At 45.6% G+C, this 20,710-nt stretch overlaps 1 protein-coding gene across 3 annotated transcripts; it reads right to left on the bottom strand.

Annotated features, from left to right (window-relative positions):
• Window positions 1-2,260: 2,260 nt before the first annotated feature.
• LOC107075457 (uncharacterized) lies at window positions 2,261-19,417 on the bottom strand. 3 transcript variants are annotated; one of them, XM_069184829.1, is made up of 8 exons: window positions 19,347-19,417; window positions 15,596-15,713; window positions 7,313-7,524; window positions 5,041-5,355; window positions 4,137-4,454; window positions 3,410-3,523; window positions 2,707-2,759; window positions 2,261-2,561 (listed from the first exon to the last, which is right to left on the bottom strand). In XM_069184829.1, the coding sequence occupies exons 3-8, from the start codon at window positions 7,371-7,373 to the stop codon at window positions 2,502-2,504; spliced, it is 921 nt and encodes a 306-aa protein (XP_069040930.1). In that variant the 5' UTR covers window positions 7,374-7,524; window positions 15,596-15,713; window positions 19,347-19,417; the 3' UTR covers window positions 2,261-2,501. The 3 variants fall into 3 exon arrangements, with proteins under 3 accessions (XP_069040930.1, XP_015192146.2, XP_015192144.2); XM_015336660.2 differs by lacking the exons at window positions 15,596-15,713; window positions 19,347-19,417 and adding an exon at window positions 13,634-13,809; XM_015336658.2 differs by lacking the exons at window positions 15,596-15,713; window positions 19,347-19,417 and adding an exon at window positions 9,468-9,780.
• Between the last annotated feature and the right edge of the window lie 1,293 nt (window positions 19,418-20,710).

Genomic DNA, 20,710 nt, shown 5'->3' with positions numbered 1-20,710 from the left:
ATTGATTCTGTTTAAGTTGACAAGCACTCTTGCAAAAGCAATAGCAGAAGAACCCTGTGGCTCTCCAGCTCCTGGAGTGAGGATTATGCTTTGCAGAGCTTTACACTTCGGCAGCAATAATGGATTTTCAATGTGGCTTGGGTATAAAAGATGTATTTAATTGAAAGCCTTACAAATGAATCCAATGCCCTAGGAGATAATTATTCTAGATATATTGATACTGTAAATTGCATGTTTTAAGTTATGAGGCTCATTTTTCCTCAGCCATAGTGATCCTCTCCCCTAAGGTGGCTGGGCCTGGCTGGGTTGTTGTTCCACATTCACCAATTAGCTAATGTCTTAATTCCAGGAGTAAGACCTGTACTGTCTTTCGGAGCGCTGCTGCACTTGTTGTCTGTGGTCTCTCTTTCTCCAGACGCCAGAGAAACAACTTCTTTCATTCCGAATGGTGAGGTCAAAGGGCGCTCTTAATGAACACGGCAGCGTTGCTGTTTACGTTGCCACAGGAGGACTGACCTGCTTGCAGCTGCTGGAAGACCCCTTCTGCTTGACACCAACATGATGACTGAAGTGAAACAGCAGGATCAGTGGCTTTCCTGACATCTCGGGCCCCCGGTTTGGTTCCAGAGAACCAAACAGGAGAGTGACGTCACTCTGAATCCCATCCCCCCCTGCAGGCAACATGGCCTCGCGCACATAAATCATCGCCTGACTTGATTTCAAAGTCTGGAAAGAAAAGCTTCCCTGCTCTCTCTCCCTCCTCCTGAAAGGGGAAGATTTACGACTCGACGCCGGAGGTCATGGAACATTTGTTTTTCGAGAGGATGAGGTCATAGCGAAGCTGCCAATATTTTAAGTGAGTGTGTGTGTGTTAGGTGTGTGTGTGTGAAGGGGGGGGTTTGCAGTGTTTGTTTCCTCATCCAACAGACCCAGATCCTTCTCCGGGCCATGTTTCTCCAACGCTCTCGAAAAGGGAAAGACCGAGGACCTTACGTTTGAGAGAAGGGGAAACATCTCGGCAGTTAAAACAGTTGTCCGTCCTTGTGGAAAATTAAGTAATCCCAGACATCAGTGTGATTTATTAACGTTTCCTCCTCTGTTTCAAACAGCAGCCATGATAGATGGGTTCCAGCTGTATTCCAACTACACTCATATACAATTATTATAGCACCTCTCCTCCATCAGTGGTCATTACTCTTCCTTTTTCTAAAAAATGGGAAAAGGGAAAACCATTTTATTTTTGTTCTGTTTTGAAAAACGAGCTAAACAATGATTAAAAAAAAGGATACTGCAACCGCTAAAGGATACTTCAGATCAACAAATTTTGTCAGTTTTCCAATTCAGAGTATTTTCTAGCACACGTCATTTCATTTTCAAACTTCAGTTGAGTGAAAACAAAAGGAGGGCTGTCTGGTATCTCGAGATAGGATCAGCGAACACGGCCGGCGCGTCCAAACTGAATGAACGAGTGCTTTCTTTGAATTTCTGCCTTCTTGCAAAGTCACCCCAACAGCTGGGAACATCTGGTCCCCACCGCGGCTGGAGGGGATGACATCACTCATCGCTGCTGCAGAGCCGCCTGGTTTCAACGTTGATAAGGAGTCCTTCCTGCAGTCCAGGCATGATGGGAACCAATCACACTGGAAACAGGCTCAGCCCCACCCGAAGGCTGGTTATTGTGATGGAGCTGTAATAAAACCTCCAGCAATGTTTCATTTCATAGTAGACAGCCAAAATAACTCATGTAACAGGGCATCTTTTCAGCAGTGATGCTCATATTGACCAAAACACAATCAACACCTCCCTGAATCACAGCACACAGTGTAACCTCACCAGAGACATTACAGTCTACCTAACTTTATACATATACCATACTTTTGGACACCAAGCATTAGGCTGTGGTTCTAGGGCAGCTGCAGCAGCTGTTTTGACATGAAACTGCTTTGAATGCGAGAGATTCCGTACAAATGCAAGCACTGGAGGGAAAAGGGAGTGATTATTGCACCGGTCTACATGTCAGACACAAACTGAGCAGTGGGAACATGATCACCACCAGGTGCATTGCTGTCCTGTAACAGTGCTGCCTAAATCAGTGCCAGTGTCCTGCTTAGGGTCTGGTATCTGGCAGATGTACTCCATCTCTTTAAGATGTACCTCTGCAGATCCTTTCTCCACGGCCTGAGACTGTGCACGATTTAAAAAGAGACAGGAAACGTACTGGTTGCCTTTCAACGAGGAGAAAAGTAAACAGCCCCTATAATAAGGCAAAGAGGCACCAGATCGGGCATTTATTCAAATACAAATTCCGCCTTCAGAAACTGTCGTCTCCTACGATCAGGAAACATGGAGCGCAGGCTTGGTATAAAAAAATGAGAACAGTGCCCCCTTCTGGCCTCAGCCCCGTAATTACAGCTCGCTGGTGATGGAGCACCGTGCCCTGTCATGTTCCAAAAAAACCTGCAGGACGTCGAGCGTGGCGTCCTGCAGGCTGAGTGCCTTCTTCACTTCCTCCGGCCGCGCGGCTCGAACTGCAGGCTGGCGTACTGCACCGCCTCCTCGACCTGTCAATCAAACACACGCAGGACCTTTGGTGGCACCGAGGAGAATACAAGGACAGACCTCAGCCCTCGAGTTTTTTCGTAAAAGAAAATCCCAGCAGCGATAAACGATCTAAAATGAGGCTGGTCAGATTTGCCTGTCTCTCACCTGTGACGCTCCGTGCTGGGCCGTGCTCCGGGCAGAGACCGCTCTCCTCTTGCCTGCGGACAGGAAACAGGCTGGTTAGCCGACCGGCGGCGGTTTATGCCCTCTGCCTCTCAGAAATAACATTCATTCTGTCGCTCATTTAGTCTGAGCGGAGTGGCCTAACCGGGCTTCCTGGTGCTGTAATCAAATGTCAGTGTTTGTCTTGTCGAACGAACTTCTTAAGTTCTTTCCATTCAAGGAAAAAAAAAAGCCCCAGACCCCAGTCATTTATCAAAGAGGGCACGGGACTAAGACGAGTCGGGGTTTTATTTTTTGAGGGTTTAATGACAACCGTACGACGGGCCGTCCAATATTAACACCGCTAGATCCGTGTAGCGGTATTCATATTGTAACGCTTACGGCCGACAGGTACTGTGTAAGAGCCGGCGTGGGCCGACCTAATGCGGCAAGGGCGCCCGCCTGAGCCCCCGTTGCGTTACGATATTAATATCCTTCGGAATGTATTCGCATTCGCGTTCTTTAAACGTCAGAGACCGATAAGGTCTAAAAAACACTCGAAATACTGTGCGCCAGAATCAGTAGGGAGCATACACCCCCCCAGTGTATTAGGTTTAAAGGAATACGACAAAACGTTCTGTTTTGGAGAAAGCCGCCTCCGCTGGGCGCAGCGCTGCGGTTATACAGTACCGGCAGCCTCGCTCACCTGACCCGAGTCTTCTGTGGACAGCGCACGCCGCGAGGACGGTCCAGGTCAGCGCGAGGAGGGCCGAGGCGCCCGCGAGAGCCGCGGTCAGGGCCGGGCAGTGTCCGGGTCCGCCTGCAGAGACGATGGACAGTCGGTCCTCCAGAATAGACACGCAAGCCCTTGAACTCTAAGCCTTTCTTCACGGCTCTGACTAGAATTAATGACCCTTTAGTAGCAATCTGGTGATGCTTAACTACATATTTAAGTGATGCCTCCGCCCTGTAGTTCGTAGTGCCGCCAAATTCGAATCGAAACTCTCTGTACTCTTCGCTGCCAGCTGTCTTTAATAAAAAGGAGGGCAACAAGCAGAACCTCTTCAGATTGGGGCGGTCAGCTGCTTCTCCGTCCAACCTGCGCGTCCCCCGGCGCCCTGCTCAGCTGCGGCCACAAGCCGTCGGTTTAGCAGGAAGGACGTCAGTCAATACAGAAGGCAGCGAGTGTATCGTTTCCACTGGCTGTAGCTGTTTAACTGTCCTGTAGCTGTTTGTATCTGTGAATCGCATTATAAAAATGAAAATGGCTGACACAGACGGCAGTCTGTCAAGCGAGTTCGCGTATCTGCAATGTGTTTCCATCAGACGGAATAATATTATTCACTTTTTAAGCCATGTGTGCCTTCTGGCGGTGTGAAGTCAGATCAAACAGAAGCACCGTGCAGACACGTGCGAGGCGCTCAGGTTCTCACCCGCGCGGACCGTTTTGCTCATGTTACTTCCGCTTCCTGTCTCCACCACGCAGGTGATCGGAACTCCGCTGCGCCAGGTCTGGGCCGGGACGGTGAGCAGGTTCTTGACGGATCCCGGAGCGCCGTCTTTCCCGCGGTCGGGAAATGCGGGGGGCTCCGTGAAGCCCGGCTCGATCCGCCCGGACACCCGCCAGTACAGCCGGACCCGCTCGGGGTCCGCGCCGAACACCAGACACAGCAGGAGCGCTGGGGCTGCAGGCGGCGGCTCGGGGCCGGGGGGCGCGAGCACAGCCATGGAGAGGGGAGCCGGGGGTCGCCCTGCAGAGATCAACACGAGGGCCGGTCAATTCTCACCCCGGGAGGAATGAGGCAGAGGAGCAGTCTTCTCCCCGTGAACATCATGACTAACCCGCCCATCGGATGAGACGTAAAACCGAGGTCCTGACTCACTATGGTCATTACAAATCCCAGGGCGTTTCTCGATAAGAGTAGGGGTGTTACCCCGGTATCCTGGCCAAATTTCCCCCCTGGCCTTTACCCATCATGACCTCCTAATAACCCCCCTCTCTGAACTGGCTTCATCACTCTGCTCTCCTCCCCACTGAGAGCTGGTGTGTGGGGGGCGGACTGGAGCATCATCCAGGTGGGGCTGCACACTGGTGGTGCTGGTGGAGGGGATCCCCATGACCTGTAAAGCGCTTTGAGGGGTGTGTCCAGAAAAGCGCTATATCATTGTTATTATTACTAATCCTTTTATGTTTTATTAGTCTTTTTATAAGGCATAAACATACACATGTTGCAAGCTGACAACACAGTGACAACGTCAAATGAACAGAGCAGAACAACACAGTCAGGCTGAAAAGTGTTGATGTTGGTGTGAGGGCGGCAGAGTGGCGTTACTTACCCGTTACGATCAACGACGACCCATTCCCGAAATAGACCAGTTCGCCGGAGCTGAAGGCGCAGTAGAAGATGCCGGAGTCGGGGGACGCGGCGCCGGTGATGTTGAGGAAGCAGACCGCGCCCCCGCGGCCGTCCCGGGAGCGCGCCTCGCCGTCTTTGTTGGGGTAAGGCCTGAGCGCGCCCCCGCTTCTCACTTGCAGCCACCAGACGGTGTAGCAGCCGCCGGACATGCCCGTCACGTCACAGGCCAGAGCGGCCACGCCCCCCTCCTCCACTCTGACCAGCCGAGGGTACTGGAATACCACCGGGCCTATTGCTGGGAGCGCACAGACAGAGGCGCCTTTAAAGACTGGCTGCCTAGCGCAGGCTTTTGTTAGGGCATGCAGACAAAGCAGATATTATATAACAAGAGCAGTGTGATGAAATAGGTATTTGTCAATAGATGGGGGGTGGTGCCTATTGGATCTGGATGATGACGATGATGAAGAGGACTTGATGAAGGTGACGCGGTTTCGAAAACATAAATTATGTTTGTTAGACCCTGAAACGGGCTCTTTGTCAGTCGTTCTGGACAAAATTAAAATTCAACCCGGTCAAACGAAACGCTGAAAAACCTCGCAGTAATAATTGAGTACTTTGTAGAGGCTTCTGTACTATAGCTCCTGTTCGGAAATTTAGCACTGAGCTGAAGACGGGGCTTCCGGTTATTTTATGAGTGCCATTTTAAAAAGCTTTCTTAACACGATCACAAGTAAAGGCATAAAATAGCCCTTCTCAGCGACATTTACGCATTTTTCCTGCGTATTGCCACGTTAGTATGATTTCCCATGTTGTCATTTTTACAGTCAAAACCGCATATTTGAAATCAAGCTACACGTAACGACCACAAACATGTAAGCCTATGTATATATATTTATAATACACAGTATCTTCGCCAAACAAGAGCATAATCAAAAAGAGACTATTTTCGAACAAAAAAAATGGGTGTTACCACAAGACAACCCAGGTCAAGACAACGTGTTAACATTTAGAATTAAGATGACAACAGGGTGTCGTTAAGAGGCAACATCACTGTTTGTCTGCACACAGTTGCACTCATTGATGGACTAAGGGAAAATTATTTTTTATGCTATCGTGCATATTAGTTCATTTGAATTAACCCGTATCTTCCACACCCATATAATCACGAAAACCAAAATCCCAAATCTGAAAACGACTTTGCCTTTCAGAAGTATTCGAAAAACCAAAGTCATGGAAGACGCATGTGAAAAATGAACCAAAAGTTTTTAAATGTTCATTAAATATCATTAGATCCTACTTATAGAGATGCGGCGGGTCATTTAATAAAACCTTTTAATTGATGTGCAAAGAATCAAATGGTCACTGCTGAACAAATATACGACTTATTCGGTATTGTAATCCGTCAAAATAAATCGGACGTTATTTTTATTTCAACATCCAACATAAATTGCTCACTGTATTTTACTACCGTATAAACATAAGTCTCTTTGGATAAAATCCTCCAGCAGTGAAATTAATGTTGATTGCCGACTAACAGAAAACAAATGACATATTCGGTTTTAGCCCAAAAACGCGCATTGTACGTACAGTATATACTTTATCACGTGGAAAATTGTACTGCATTATACAGGTTTTTGTTAAGGAATTCAAACCAAGCAGATATTTGATTAAAGATCAGGGTGATACGATGTCTATTTGTCAATAGACAAAGTGAACCGACATGGCTCTGTGAAAAAGGCGGTTACACATTTTAATTAATTACTCATGCGCCACATGTACGGACTAACGCATATTTCATGACGGCTGAGCTCTTTTCTTAATTGAACCCTTAACTGATGTACCACTCTCACAAGTTACTGGACTGTTAAACTCTGTAGGTGTTTCATTGCTCAAAGCCGAGCTATTGAGTTCCCAAACACTCTGTGCTTTCAGTTGTGTTACTGGGAGCCCAGGAGCAGGAAAGCCGCTTTGCGAGAGTTCAGCATAAGGGCCGAGGTCTCTCTCTCTCACTGGTCTACATCGCTTCTACAGTACCTGTTGTTATATTTATTTTCGGAAAACGTGCGAATGTGTATTGAACTCTTGGGAAGCGCAGCTTTCGAGTTGTACTTGTTTTTGTTTCCACATCAGCCTAAATAAGGCTTATTTATTAAGGATGAAAGTGATATCAGATCGTTATTAACAGGTGGTGGGGCTCGTAAGCGAAATGGCAAAGCCGTGTTATAAAAAGGCGCAAAATTAGGTCCCCTCACCCGGAGCAGCCCCGAGCGCCAGGATGCAGGCGAGGAGGAGTCCGCGCCGGGGCTCGCGCATGGCGGGGTCCTGCAGCAGGCGGGGAGCCGCGCGCTGAGGTCGCCCGAGCTGAGCGCGCTCCCCCCACCAGCGAGTCCAACAGGTCGGCCGGGCGCTCGCGTCTCTGCCCACAGCGCCCGTTGCCTGGAGACCAGAAGACGAAGGAAATCGCCTGTGTAAACCACAGAAAACAGTCAAAAAAACATTTCCACATTTTGGTACTACTGATAATAACAACAGACGATAATTAGGGCACACGTGTTGCGTAATGCTTAGGAGTCTTGATCGGAAGAGGTGGGTTCGAATCTTTCAGTAACATGCTTTTCTTTTTGTAAAAAGTGTAGAAAAAAATTATATTTGCAAATTTTTACAGGTCGTCTTTGGAAATGAGACTCATTTGGTTAAAAATGTTTTACGCAGTTTATTTGTATATTAAGAATTTAAAATGATTTAGATTGTTATTAACAATTGTGATCTTCAGAACATCTTTCACAGAAAAAAAAGATAATCGACTCATTTGGTTAAAAATGTTTTACGCAGTGTATTTGTATATTAATATTTTTAATAATCATTTCAAATTATTTAGATTGTTATTAACAATTGTGATCTCCAGAACATCTTTCACAGAAAAAAAAATATATTTGATCAACTGGAAGGGGTATATAAAGGCATTTTTGGTTCAACCGCATGATTTCAACACATCTTACTCGCGTAGAGTAAGAGTCCATTTCCACTGGACATGTTAACAAAAGGTGAATTTCGATCCCTCCTTTTTAATTACTTTTTAACGGTATATTTTTTTTTAATCTAAAATGACCAGAATGATTTCTTTGGGATCTGCGGGGATTAGAACTTGAAAAGAAGTTGGGAATTTGGAAAGATGCAGGAGTACAGACGTTCGAGCCCCAAACAGAAACAGCGCCGACTGCGATTTTACAGGCTTCCCGATGGATTTCGCTGAGGACCGGAATTAAAAGTTCTGGTTTGGGGACCAGTTGGTGGACTGATATTGACGCGATTTCGCTTAATCTTGAAAATAGTGCGCTCCAAAGCCGATTTCCATCTGTAGTCCCAAACGCAAAGGAGTTACATCCCACTGCTGATGAGCCATACGCTTGATTCGCCTCACGCGTTAGGGAAATAAACTGTACCTTTTTTATATACTTGTAGTCTATTTAAAATTCACGAAGGTCTGTGTCGGGTTTTCAGTGAGCAGCCTTTCACTGAGATCGACGCTCACAACGGAAGGATAACTTAGTGAGCTGAACTCCTTGTGCCCTGATAACTGTTGATACAATGTACCGGAAAGCAATTCCTACCGATTTTACTGCAGGCAAACGCTAGCCTTCGTATAGCGCAGATGAGTGGTGAGCGAGGTGACAACCACATCATAATTAAACAGAAGCGAGTACTGTAGGTGGGCGGACAAATGTTTAGGCAGGTGATTATTTTGGAAATGCTATGACCGTGTACTCAATAAAATAAAATTAAAAAGAAATAACAATAGGTCTAGCTATTAGGTGCAGAGGAGAAGACGATAAAAACTCTGCTCTAGAAAACGGATACAAGCCTAACTGCCTCTTCTCACCAGCTGTTGTTAAAGCTCTCTGATATATGGAACCGAGTCGGTTCCGCTGCTGTTGAAGTTCCGGTGATACAGCTAACCGGACTGGACCGCAGCTCTGACAGCTGAACTTTTACGGACGTTAGATAAGTACTGTATATTACAGTTTAAAAAGCGTCGGCTGTAGCATTATTGTTTTTAATTTAGATTGGATTACAATGACCAAATCTAAATAAATGCAACACTCTTTCACAATTTCTGCAATTTCCATTGCGCTACGTTTGAATGTCTCCTGTGTTCTTTTCGAAATTAATGACCTTAGTTGAACAAAACCGAGAAAATGCTTAAGAATTTAATCTTCAAATTGTTTATATATACATATTCCTATTTATTTATTATAGTGTATTCCTATAATAATAAAGCGAAGGGTTTTAAATTTGCGCCGTAAGATTGAGGTGTAATGAGGAACTGTTGTAACAGCGCCATACTCAATTAGACGTTCACGGCCACGGAAAAGCACGAAGACTTGAAATTGTGTAATAAATACTTACCACAGAGGTAAAGGCGGCGTTCTCTATCACAGAGCGACAAGTAGCTTTAAAACGATGCTCCGTTGTGGTCGTGCAGACGGACGCCGAGGCAAATGAGCACCTGTACACGAAAAACACGCCCCGTGGCCGCTTTCGGCTTTTGGTCACAGAGAACCGGCGAGGTAAAAAAGCAACAAGCGTGTGGGCGCAATCCAAAAAGAGACAGTTGTGCGGAGAAAGGGGAGATTGGATTTAGGTCACTGAGCGGTAAGAGGCAGCGTTGTGAAAACAAGCCTCTCTTGAGGCCAGCAGTGACGCCTCCGAGGAAGGCCGGGCCGCCAGACCCCGCTAAATAACAAAGCGCGGGCTGAATCTGGAAACCGCAGCCGCTTGCGACACGCTGCTGTCCCAGAATGAAGTTTCCGAGCTCTTTTTTTTTTTATTATTTCCTGACGTGATATGTGATTTCGGGCGAAATAAGACCGCGCGGGGCTCGATGACATTTGAGTAAACGGGTGAGCAGCCGGACACGCGGGGGACGCGTGATTTTCCGGAGAACTGGGCCGGAGAGTTTCCACGCGGCTCCGATCTGCGAGGGAAGCTCGTTCGCTATGAACACAGTGAAAGCGATAGCTGCCAAGTTCAGTGTTAACAGGACACACCAGTCCCCCGACTAGTAGCAGCCGTGTTATTACAGTCGATCAGAAAAGCCAGCCTTCTTCGAAGTTTTTATTTAAAGGCGTTTTTGTTCTGATACCCGTGACAGTAAATCTGCAGAAGACCGATTGATCCCCAAATCTCAACCTTATCCACCGTCTATTTTCTCATCGTTTCTTCCAACTCAGTGCCGGGCGCAAGGCGGTGCACACCCTGGACGGGACACCAGTCCATCACAGACCTATTGAACCGCCGAATGAATTTTGATTAAAATCATATTTGTCCTTTTCAGAATACCAAAAACCTTTATTACGATCGTTGTATCTTACAGCTCCACTGTGATTAAATGGAGAAAATCAAATAAACTATTTGATAGTGAACTATTATCGCCCTCCTCCCCACCTCACAACCTTCACTCTTCTATTTCTGCCCTCCTTACTGTCTCCCCAGCCTGTCTACATTGTACGGGTGACAGCCATTACTGAGTACCACCATCCACGGTCTCCTCTGTATATTGACATTGTGTTTTATCTGGTGTATTCTTTTTATTTATTGTTGTTGTCATTCTGTAAAGTGCTTTGAGACGCCACCTTTAAAGGCGCTATATAAAATAAAGCTTATTAGTATTGTTATTATTAGTATTATTATTTCCTGCCACAAAGACATTCTAAGGATTAGACAGAGCTCACTATAGGAGGGGTAGTGACGTTCTGATTTCTTCTAAAGATGAAGAAATGTTTCATCCGAGTTCCCAAGCGGATAACCAGCAGGATCCAGGCACGTGGTGAAAACGGAAATTTCATGAAGGGGTGCTGAATGTAGAGGAGGGAGAATCCCGAATCCCTTTTCTCCATCGAGAGACACAGGAGTCTGGAAGGAGCCGCCATGTCAAATTGTCCACAACTGTGACACTGGACAGATCCAGGACTGGATTACTAGTAACCAACTGGCAAGATGAACCGAAAATGGTCTCCGAGGAACTAGGAACCGTTACAAACGAGGAGATCCATGCGGTATTCCCATCCTGTTTGGTTGTTAATAGTTAATTGATCCCAGGATCCCTTACAGCTATTCTCTGAACGGGTTTGATTTCAACAACATGACTGGGTAACGTGTTCTATACTCCCACCACTCTTTCGGTAAAGAAATGCCTCCTGATCTGAGTGGGGTTTCTCATCCAGCTCACATTGCCATCAGTGGAGCAGTTTAGTGGCATTTTCCACCCTTTCCAGAAGAGCTGATTAAGCGCAGTGGTCAGCATTGCTGCCTCACAGTGCTGAGGCCCTGGGTTCAAATCAGTGCCTGGAGTGCTGTCTGTGTGGAGTTTGCATGCTCTCCCATTGTTTGTGTGTGTTTCTTCACATAAAGCCACCAGGTCAGCAGGTGTGAGCCTGGCCAGTACCTGGATGGGAGACTCCTGGGGAAAACTAAGGTTGCTGCTGGAAGAGGTGTTAGTGGGACCAGTAGGGGGCGCTCACTCTACTGTCTGTGTGGGTCCTAATGCCCCAGTATAGTGACGGGGACACTAAACTGTAAAAAAGGCGCCGTCCTTCAGATGAGACATCAAACTGAGTACCTGAAACCTTTCTCGAAAAGAGTAGGGGTGTTACCCTGGTGTCCTGGCCTTTACCAGTCATGGCCTCCTAATAATCCCCCTCTCTGAACTGGCTTCATCACTCTGCTCTCCTCCCCACTGAGAGCTGGTGTGTGGGGAGAGGACTGGCGCATCATCCAGGTGGGGCTGCACACTGGCTTTGAGTAGAGTGTCCAGAGAAGTCGAATGTAAGAGTAAGGATTCTTTTTACTATAAAACGCGCAGGAGCGCAGCGATATTGCGCTGGAGTCGGACATACAAACGCAGCATAAACAAGACTCACCGCAAGATGGCAGCCCAACCAAAAAAAAAAACAGCCGCAATCGAAATTCAAGCGCTGTGAGAGTCCGCTGTAGACGCGTGCTGCTAGAATCGTGCCATAACGCTTCAAACCATCTCCCTGCCCACACAACGCGAAAAAAACACAGAACACACACTAATCCACATTTGCCTGTGACGGTCGCCTGCGTACTTAGCTACAGAATTTGCCTATCGCGCTGTCAGAAATGCAAATTCGCCCCAGTCCTTAAAAAGCAACGGCGTCGCTTTTACCGTTGCATCGGAGTTTTAAAGTTTAAAGGTCGGGCAAATGACAGGGGGTTATTGTCCTTCAACGCATCGGTATAGGTCTTCACTGGGTTACAGCAAACTATATCCGCAGCCTGCGTGTAATTATACGGAAGCGCATTGCTGCCATCAAGAAAAAACTGTTCATGTGGTATCTCGTCATCGAGATATTATTATTACGACATAATGTCCTACTAATAATAATTGCTTACACTTATATAGCGCTTTTCTGGACACTCCACTCAAAGCGCTTTTACAGGTAATGGGGATCCCCTCCACCACCACCAGTGTGCAGCCCCACCTGGATGATGTGACAGCAGCCATAGTGCGCCAGAACGCTCACCACACATCAGCTCTCAGTGGGGAGGAGAGCAGAGTAATGTAGCCAATGCATAGAGGGGGATTATTAGGAGGCCATGATTGGTAAGGGCCAATAGGAAATTTGGCCAGGACACCGGGGTTACACCCCTACTCTTTCCGAGAAGCGCCCTGGGATTTTTAATGACCACAGAGAGTCAGGACCTCGGTTTGACGTCTCATCCAAAGGACGGCGCCTGTTTACAGTACAGTGTCCCTGTCAGGGTGAGCGCCTCCTGTAATTAGGAGACAGTAGATTATGTCATAATTACGATATACCAGGGATCATTTGGGCTACGCTCTGTGTTGTGGGGACACTCATTCATGTATTTCCTTTTTTTTTAATCGTATGATGCTAGCATGCCCAAAGGGGTTAGGCAGCCAGTTGACCTTGGACCCCTAGAGGTTTTTTTTTTCTCCTTACTAAGGAGTTTTTGGTTCCTCTCCTCCGTTGTCTTCTGGTCTTTTCTGTTCTGTATTGACAACATGTAGGGTCACTTGCATTGTTAAGCACCTTGGGACAACCTTGCTGTGAAAGGCACTATATAAAAACACACTGAATTGAATTGAATTGACACGGGAGGGGGTCAGGCAGTACAGCTCATACTGTTCCCCTCTGATCTGCTGCTCAGCCACCACATCCAGGTGGGGCTGCACACTGGTGGTGCTGGAGGGGATCCCCATGACCTGTAAAGCGCTTTGGGTAGAGGGTCCAGGAAAGCGCTATAGAAGTGTGAGGAATTATTATTATTATTATAGCAACTCACAAATCAGAGACCCATGTAACTACAGGCCAGGAATCATACATGGACAGTCATGTTCTTACAGGGACAGGGCTCTGGAGAGGAAGATCTTAGTGAAACAGCTGTATTCTTCTGTAGAAAACTCAACATGCAGAGTGTTTGACACAGTGTATCTAGGCTCCCAGTCAGTCTGTGACAGTACAGTACTGAAGTTTACAGCTGGTGGGAATCAAGATGTGTTATTTAATTAGTTAAAAAATTAAACTTACTTCTTCAAGAATTATTTACATTCGAAAGATCCACATCGACTAAGGAGATCCAGAGTTTGGACTGCCTAAAAGTTCCCCGTTCCTGTTTCCCCAACATTCTTATGAAGTCCCATGTTCCTGGAAGGAAAGGAATCTGTGGCCGTTGGGCGGTCAAGTTGTGAGGATTTAAAAACCCTGGTAGGTGTTAGAAAACAACAACATCAATAGGGTTGCCATGGCAGCAGTGTGCCCACAAGTGATTAACAAATGGGAAAGAAATGTCCCTACAACACACCCCTATGCACCTCCCTACTCTTTGTGAAGAAGCTGGGTGGAGGAATGAGAAGGGACAGCTCTCACGACACAGAGTTATGACACTGCAAGACCGATTGCACCACTGACACGGAAACAGGAGTGACAGCTCACTATTTACACAGGGAGTGAGCTGTGACAGTGCATCACCACTAACTCTCCACTCATTCACCCTGTGACCTTTAACCTAGTAGCTGGGCATGGAGGACCCCTATTATAGGCCGATGAGCCCCATCTCCTGTGCTCGTTCCCCTGAACCGTCGCTCTGGGCTCCTTGTGAGGACGCCCCCACTGCCCCAGCCCCACACAGATGGCACCGACTCCCGATGGGGGGAAACCCAGAGCCCTTGATCAAGCAGATCCATTCCTGGCGGAATGGATTATTAAGGGCTTGGGTGCAAAGAATGCCAACAGACACTGGGCTTATTCAGGAATAGGACTGAGACCCCCGAACTAGCTCAACCCTACAGAGTTCGTATGTAAGGAGTGGTATCTGTACCTCTTAACCTCTCCCATTCCCTTCCTCGTACTTGGATTAGAAAGCATGTACTTACTGTATGTGCCAGTGGGACCTCATGCCCTTGCTGCTCCACCCCACTGATTCATCCCGCAACAGCTGGGGCGCGAACCCAGGTCTCCGGCGTAACGCCACGGGGAACCAGCCCCACGAGCTAAAGGAGACCTCCCCCAGCCCAGGCGGCTGAGGCCCCTGCTACGCGCAGGGAGGGCGATGATGTCACCGTGTCCAGACTAGCTCCACTACACCTGGACGTGGAGGAATGAGTATTTGAATGGGAACAAACTGAGGTTTGCAGAGGACCTGTCTGCCGCGGACAGGAGCACCAGGAACCAGCTGTGGCCCCAGGTTGAAGCTGCCAGAAGAGAGCGGAGGAGAGCCTACTTTGTGGGAGCGAGGGCCTTTGTGGACAGGAAGGAGATTTGCTCCCAGTGACTGCTCAGTTAATAATTATGTGTGGTTTTATTTGTTATACCAGTATATACTAGTGTTTATTTAGTGTTAGTTTGGAATGATGTAGTTAAGTGTTAAGGACTGTTATAGTTCTGGTTCTTCAAAAAACCCAATAGTTTAGACAGTCTTAGAGTGAGTTATTTGCTTTTGTGTATGTCTTTTTTATGAATGCCAGAGGTACTCAAAATGTTGTTAAAAGAAAAACGTTTTTTTTTGTTTTGTAAAAAACTGTGTGCTGAGTTTTATTTTTTACAGGAAACGCATGCATGTTGAAACTAAAGTTTATATATAATTGAGAAATATTAAAGCAAGGAAAATAGGATACGTGTAAAATATATAATTTGATCACATAATTACTTAATTACCTCTGGTAGTTAAATGCTTTTTTCTGCTGCGTTTTTTTTTTCTCTTGTACATGACTCTGATCCTCTTGCTGTATTTGTATTTGTAAATTCTATATGTTTAATAAAAATTAAAAAAAAAAAGTTTGGATGAAAAAAAAACACCTGGACGCGGCTCTCATTTAAACATGGCGTACTGGAGCAAATCGGAACAAATAAGAAAATAAGAAAGGCTACCGGAAACATGAAGTCACTGGATTTATCCAAGTGTTTTGTATTTATAACAGATAACAGCATAATACAAAAAAAAAAAACCCTGACAAACTCTCACCAGTTTCTTCAAAAAGATGAAGGTCGTACCTATATGTAGAACGAGCTAGGTGCTCATCGATGTTTCTGCTCTCTGCTCCGGACGAAGGCGAATAAAACCTTTTCCGGGGCGCCTGCTGCTTGTGGTTCCAGGCCTCGTGTCAGGGCCCTGTGATGGAAATGTCCCCCAAAAGGAAAATAAAAATCAGTCGTTGTCAGCACATTCACGAGAAAATCCTTTCGACATCAAACAGAATTAATCAAACCGTAATCTCTTTTTTTAACACCGGCCGGCACAAAGGCGCTACCTACCCGTTCAAGCAGAGACTAACGCGGCACTGCACAACGGATATTCATTTTATTAGAAACCTCGCTAAGCGTGTTCCGAAAACAAAAACCTATCGACCTGTGGCCTATAAACAGAGTCTCTTCTGCCCAGAACTGTTCTAAGCGTTTCAGAATAAAAGTAAAAAAAAAAAGACGAGACGACGATTCCGCTGAAAATGAATAGTTATAGAAATAGTTACTACAATAAACTCGTCAATTTGTACGGACCTGAGTTATAAATAGGATTATTATTTTAACTATTATTAAATATGTCCTTGCTCTATATGTTACTTTTATTATTATAATAACAACACAGTAATTACAATCTACAGTATAATTAGATCTGGTATAAAAGTATTATTTTTGAAGGTTACATGTTAAAACGTTGGACACTGACTATGAGCGTGTAATGAAGCCTGTGGAGCTTAACATTGCACTGTGTATGAAGCCATAAACCATATAATGACTTAAGAGAATTTGGATAACTGGCGCTGGTAAAAGGCCTTAGCATTGATACCTTCAGTGTAAGATATGATTCTTTAGCTTCTCAGCTTGGGCTTTATTTTAATTTTAAAAAAGACAATCAAAACATAATTAAACATTTTTAGAACTTAAAAAAAGATCCATAAATATCTGGCTGTTAACCGAAGGGTGGGTGGCTCATGCCCACCCAGCGATACTGAGAGTCTGCGTTGGTGGTGTAGTGGTACACATAACTGTCTTCCATGTAGATGATGCGGGTTCGTTTCCCAGTGAACACACTGACAAGCATCTTATGGCAGCAGCCCTATCACCCTGCAGCTCCCAGCTGGCAGCCCCACTGGAACTCAGCAGGTGGGAGCCTGGCCAGTACCTGGAGGGGAGACTCCTGGGAAAAACTAACGTTGCTGCTGGAAGAGGTGCTTGTGTGACCAGTAGGGGGCGCTCACCCGTATTCTGTGTGGATCCTAATGCCCCAGTATAGTGACGGGGACGCTATACTGTAAAAAGGCGCCATCCTACACATGAGATGTAAAACTGAGGTCCTGACTCTCTGTGACCATTAAAAATCCCAGGACGTTTCTCAAAAAGAGTAGGGGTGTAACCCCAATGTCCTGGCCAAATTTCCCCCTGGCCTTTACCCATCATGGCCTCTTAATAGTCCCCCTCTCTGAACTGGCTTCATCACTCTGCTCTCCTCCCCACTGAGAGCTGGTGTGTGGGGAGAGTACTGGCACATCATCCAGGTGGGGCTGCACACTGGTGGTGGTGGAGGGGATCCCCATTACCTGTATAGAGCTTTGAGTGGAGTGTCCAATAAAGTGCTATATAAGTGTAAGGAATTATTACTACCGCGTTTATTAATATTTACATTAAATAACTGATCGTAAATTGGATTTACACATAGTATTCACCTCACCTGCTATTTTATGCAATGTGGTGCACACATTGTGTCATTTCATATACACACTGAAAATAACCAGACAATCGCATGAACCAGGAGCACAGACCGAAGGAACAGAACGCTACACCTACGCACTTACACAGGACAGAGTGGTCCTCAATTTGCACAGCTCACCTCACTGTGCTCAGCGCATCTAACCTCAGAATTAAACCGACACCCCGTCGCCGGCTGGCTCCGACTCGCGCTCTGGATACCACGCACGCAAACAAAAATAAATCAGAGCGAGCGATTCTTATACTCAAATCGCGGGTCTAAAATTAGCACCTCGCTGAGAAACGAGACCCCGCCTCCTGCGCGGTGCACCTGCCCACAGGTGAGGAAGGTGTCAGCCCGTTAAAAGCAACGGCTCTGCCTCTGAGATTGAAACTTCAGCCTCTGCTCGGGGATTACAGAGCGCGCATTGGTCTCTGCCTCACTACAAGTGCTGGTATATACTATATATATATATTTTGTAAGGAATTTTCCCATAAATTATTTATTGTCCGAAAAGGATTTTTGTCTTCTCTAAGACTGCTTCTTCGAAATGGGTCGACAAAGTGGACACGTCTCCTGGACCGCGTTTCTGATGCTGATTTTAGCTTTTCTGGGTAAGAGACGTGGGTTCTGTTTTTTTTTTTGTAGAAGATGGTCTTTTGAGCTTGCTTCGGGTCTTAAAATGTGAAGTTTTTTTTTCAATGTTCTCGTGTTAACATTTTATTCACAGCTTCATTAAAACTTCTGCTAACGGGATTGTCAAATAAAAGATTCAAGATTAAACTTGTCTCTTGGAAGCGACACGTCTCTTCTCTAATGGGTCAGAGATGCTTCGGAGATCGTTCAAAATTTCAGGGAATAAGTGATGTTTTGTCTTCGCGATATTTTACTATAATCCAGGCTGCGGCTTTCCTTTGCTGGCAGATGAAAAGATCACTGGCCCTTCTAGTTTGAGACAGTTGTATTTATCCTGGCCGGCGCTCATCTGCACGGCAGGTTTTCAAGAAACCGCAGAGCACTTTGGCGGTGCAGGACAGCGGGGCTGTAGGGCGGCCCTCTAGCTGAAAGGGCTTAATCTGAGCGCCTGACCGACTAGTCATAAATTCAGTAATGATGTGCTTACACACGCTGTAGCAATGTATTCTGCATTACACATCTGCGAGCTGTAAATCAGGGTTGTGGAAAGGTAGGTTTAAGTCCGCATGGATCAGAGCTGAAACACGAAAAATCCACAAATACAAAATTATTTCCTTTTCAATTTGAGGGCGTTTGAATAAACCCGACTACATTACAGATGGACGCATTGCAGATCACGTGACCCCGCTCTCACGAGCAGGGTGTTCACACCCGTGTCCGGGTGAGAATCCACTCTGGGCCGGACAGTCCAGGCTAAGTCAGTCACTAAGGCGGGGGTGTCACGTCAGTCAAAAGCTTTGGGATCATTTAGGAGGAAACTCCCCATATACAAATGTAAAAAAAAAGCTTTAAATATTTTAACTTCACATTATAGTTTCTAAGTAACATAAACCTGTCTTTTAAATGTCTTTAACTCTTTTCTCATAAACACCACTAACTGTTGTCTATTTTATTTTCCTTTTTGAGAGAATAATTATGTCAGCTTCCGCTTTGTCTTAATTTTATGTTCTGCGTTGCAAAACACGCGCGAGAGTAGGAAGCCGGACGCTGCTTTTATTACTTCAGCATAGATCTCGGTAATCAATCAATGAACCAATCAATAAAAGGTGTTTTCATTTCCACCGGTATGTACTTTCTGCGCTCAAAGTTAAGCGTAATTATTTCTATAGTCTGAATTATGCATTGCTGATCAAAATAAACGGGATTATGAACTACTCTCATTCTTGACCGAAGAGAAGTGAATGGAATTTCTAGATCGGGGGGGATTTTAGAGCTTTTCAAAATTCGAGATCGTTCTCCGCCGCGCAGCCGAGCCAATGTGGATATCGACAGATTTGTTTCTGAAAACGGCTTTAGCTAACTCTCCTGTGACTGAACAGATCGATCACCCCACCAATTCCGACCCCTTCAAAGGGCACAAACCTCGTCCAGATCAAGCCTCCCCCCCGTCCTGTTGGAGAGAGGAACAACAATATGTCCACGATGAGAGGATGTCATACTGTATATAAACCTGTGGCCTGTACTAAAAATAGCTTTCACTCTGCTGGCTGAAATAAATTCCTCCATCAATCAGTTACTAAAATTGGTGGTTAAAATGTAACTATTACAAAGAGGCGGGTGGAAGCAAAAAAAAAAGAGCTGTTTAATTAAAGCCTGTTGATTTGATTGTGTAAAACAGTCAGCTTTTTCTTTCTCTTGGCTGACAGTCCGTTGCATATGTTATTGCTCTCTTTGTCCCACTTGTGTGAGGCTTGGCCTCAGCAGCAGAGCAGGTCTGGATAGCCTGTTGCACTAAGCTTTACACACTTTAGCGCAGAGAAGCCTTTCTAGGAAGACTAGAACTACTGGAGGAGTTTTTCCACATTCTGTATTTTTTACTTTAAGGAACAGAAGAACGTGGGATTGTTTACAATTGATAGCCATTCGGCCTGTCTAGATCGTTTCGTTGCGATTAGCTTATTCGTCTGAGGATCTCATCCAGCCATTGAGAGAAACCAGAGTATCAACTTCAACCACATGGCTGGGGAGCTTGTTCCACACCCCCGCCATTCTTTGTGTAAAGGAACGCCTCCACTTTTTGAGTTGAAATCCCATGGTTCCCTTTTCTGACCTTTTTCTTTTGCCTGTCATTTAATACCAATGAACTTTCAAAACATATATTTTTTTCTTAACTTTGCCAGAATTTAAGGCAAGCGTAAGGCAAGTCTTATTGTGGTGTGAAACAACATTGTTTTGACGTTTAGGTCCAATTAAATCACAAGGGTAGCAGATTAACCTCAGATGCCACTTGGCCCGAGATTATATCAAGAAATGTTGTTTCTCACCTAATGCCTATTCCAAACTAGAATAACTGAAAACACAGAGAAGTATACATGGACATAAGTGGAGCGTATAATGAGAGTGTGAAATAAGTTTTGATTGTGCATTACTATTGAGCAGACAGCAAGAAATGTTAGGTAAGGAGAAAGCTACATTCAAAGGGGATTTAGGAAACCAGTACATTGATTCATTCTAATCTGGGCTCTGTGAAATTCACGCATTTCACTTCAAGGCTGAACAATATAATTTAAGGACTGTTAGCCCTTCATCTGCTCACCTATGGACAGCATGTTGCACTACTGTACGTTTTGGACACTCAATCTGTATATACCTATGTGCATTTTGCACATATTATATTGTTTTACAGTGACTATGAGCATATTTTGCACTCAACTAACTCTACATATTTATTTTGTATTGCTGTACTTATTTTAATTTTTAGTCTATTCCGCTGTCTGTTTTTGCAT

This window comes from Lepisosteus oculatus, chromosome 27 (assembly GCF_040954835.1).
Source record: "Lepisosteus oculatus isolate fLepOcu1 chromosome 27, fLepOcu1.hap2, whole genome shotgun sequence".
Taxonomy (NCBI): domain Eukaryota; kingdom Metazoa; phylum Chordata; class Actinopteri; order Semionotiformes; family Lepisosteidae; genus Lepisosteus; species Lepisosteus oculatus.
The sequence above is the reverse complement of the archived record's forward strand: the minus strand, read 5'-3'. Positions and strand labels throughout refer to the sequence as shown.

What these genes read in the sequence shown, in the direction of transcription:
- LOC107075457 (XM_069184829.1), bottom strand. Translation starts at nt 7,373, where the DNA reads ATGCGCGAGCCCCGGCGCGGACTCCTCCTCGCCTGCATCCTGGCGCTC. An exon ending in CCACAGAAGACTCGGGTCAG is followed by an intron (nt 2,760 to 3,409) that starts GTGAGCGAGGCT and finishes TCCTGTCCGCAG; the next exon opens with GCAAGAGGAGAGCGGTCTCT. An exon ending in CCCAGCACGGAGCGTCACAG is followed by an intron (nt 2,562 to 2,706) that starts GTGAGAGACAGG and finishes TTTGATTGACAG; the next exon opens with GTCGAGGAGGCGGTGCAGTA.